Source organism: Mandrillus leucophaeus, unplaced genomic scaffold (genome assembly GCF_000951045.1).
Source record: "Mandrillus leucophaeus isolate KB7577 unplaced genomic scaffold, Mleu.le_1.0 Scaffold158, whole genome shotgun sequence".
NCBI lineage: Eukaryota > Metazoa > Chordata > Mammalia > Primates > Cercopithecidae > Mandrillus > Mandrillus leucophaeus.
The window spans coordinates 839,346-839,644 of NW_012101565.1; the positions used below are offsets into that span (position 1 = coordinate 839,346).

A 299-nucleotide genomic window follows, 5' to 3' on the forward strand; every position below is an offset into this window, starting at 1 on the left:
GGGACACGGAGGGGGGACACGGAGGAGGGGTGCGTGGAGGAGAAGGAGGAGGGGACACGCTGGTGGCGTAGTGCGCGCAGGGGGAGGTACACGGAGGAGTCGCGGAGCGGAAGGGATGTGGGGGGTCGTCACCAAGAGCGCGACCTGGGTCACCCACAGGAAGAGAGCCACTGAGGGCACCTCCTGACCCCTCCCTCCAGGCGGCCCCGCGCCCTCAGGCCGAGTCCCACCTCCCCGCAGCGCTTCCGGGAGCCATGCGAGGCCACTCCGCCACCGCCCCGCCGGACCCTGCTTCCCCG

General features: G+C 72.6%; 1 protein-coding gene across 2 annotated transcripts in view; it reads right to left on the minus strand.

Moving 5' to 3' along the window:
* The window catches only part of TOP1MT (topoisomerase (DNA) I, mitochondrial), a 53,401-nt gene extending 53,102 nt beyond the window's left edge, over nucleotides 1-299 (minus strand). Inside the window, exon 1 of one of the 2 annotated variants that reach the window (XM_011975643.1) lies at nucleotides 231-299. Coding sequence is in view for 1 of the 2 variants with exons in the window: in XM_011975640.1 (XP_011831030.1) it covers nucleotides 231-256 (26 nt within the window). In the remaining variant the exon portion in view is untranslated. The remainder of the gene's footprint in view (nucleotides 1-230) is intronic. The other variant, XM_011975640.1, reaches the window with a different exon arrangement.